The following is a 1,235-nucleotide window of genomic DNA, read 5'->3' as shown; positions in this document are numbered from 1 at the left end:
GTGTTAGCGTGGTGGTTGCTTGTACTGATGGGTGTATTGGTATTGTATGTTTTTCATCTTCTGTCTATCAACTGAATAAATATTTAATTATAATATTTAAATTGTTATAGATTTAGTTTTATTTTTATTTTCTCTCGGTAGCTGCCTACGCCCGTCGCAGCTCGGAAAGGGTCGGTGGAGTGTACACTCAGCTGCTAGTGCTGCGGCCCCCCCCCCATGAGTTTGTGTTTTGTGTGCAGTCTAGGGAATAAAAAAAAACATTTATTATATTAAAAAACATTTAAATTTAAATAAAAGTGGAATTTAGATTTATGAAAGTGAATACAGATGAAGTTCATTTGCGGCGGGTTTCGGTGTTCAGCACGCAGTCCTATCAGCAGCCCCATCCATGCAGACTGAGCCTTGTAAGCCGAAGTTTTTGTTTTTTTTGGGAGAAGAAGTTGAATTCTTTAATTTATTTCTTCTTTTTGTTGTTTTTCGTGATGCTTTCTCTCGGATTCCAGCCGAAGAAGAGCAGCAGGCGACACACCGACCCCCACAATCATCAGCAGCAGCTTGGAGTGTCTAGACAGGAAAGCAAGAACTGACGAGCAGTTTTTCTTCTTTTGTGAAGTTTTTCCACCACTTTTATCATTTTATTTCTCAAAACACCTCAAGGAGTTCAGAGATCCGCAGCAACAATACAGCAGCCCGCAGCCGTTGCTGCGGCGCGTCGCTTGAGCTGTACGTACACTCCGTTCGTAGACATTTTCAGCTTTTCATCTTTTCAGAGTTTTCTCATTCACTTCATCCATTCAAATTAAAAGTATTCCGCCGACTCTGTCGACAGAGAGAGAGGGGCGGCCGCCGCACAGCCCCCCTCGGTCTTAGTTAACTTTCTTTGTACTGCGAGCTCTTCTCGTTCCTCCACTCATCATGAAGGGTGCGTCTCTCTCCCTTCATATATATTCAGAGCTGCCTGGCGCTGCAGCAGCAGCAGCAGCAGCAGCAACAGCAGCAGCAACAGCAGCAGCAGCAGCAGCAGCAACAGCAGCAGCAGCAGCAGCAGCAGCAGGAGTGTATGTATGTATTATGCACGTACACCTCAGCGGTGTACATACACCTCAACTACACTGCATTGACGACTGTCGTTTGTGCAGGAGGCAAAAAAAAAGAGAAATATTCGGTTAAGTCGGAGGAGTATGAAGTCGAAGATATCGTAGCACACAAAAAGGAGAGAGGATCCGTGAGAGACA

The 1,235-nt window shown here is 44.7% G+C and overlaps 1 protein-coding gene across 1 annotated transcript in view; it reads left to right on the top strand.

Moving 5' to 3' along the window:
- Positions 1-915: 915 nt before the first annotated feature.
- Positions 916-1,235, top strand: part of EMH_0046510 (uncharacterized protein) — a gene marked incomplete at both ends in the record, with an annotated part of 3,525 nt that continues 3,205 nt past the window's right edge. Inside the window, 2 exons of the mRNA XM_013496170.1 lie at positions 916-1,090; positions 1,140-1,225. Of these exons, the coding sequence (XP_013351624.1) occupies positions 916-1,090; positions 1,140-1,225 (261 nt within the window). The remainder of the gene's footprint in view (positions 1,091-1,139; positions 1,226-1,235) is intronic.

This window comes from Eimeria mitis, genomic scaffold, assembly GCF_000499745.2.
Source record: "Eimeria mitis Houghton genomic scaffold, Emh_scaff1958, whole genome shotgun sequence".
NCBI classification, from domain to species: domain Eukaryota; phylum Apicomplexa; class Conoidasida; order Eucoccidiorida; family Eimeriidae; genus Eimeria; species Eimeria mitis.
The sequence above is the reverse complement of the archived record's forward strand: the minus strand, read 5'-3'. Positions and strand labels throughout refer to the sequence as shown.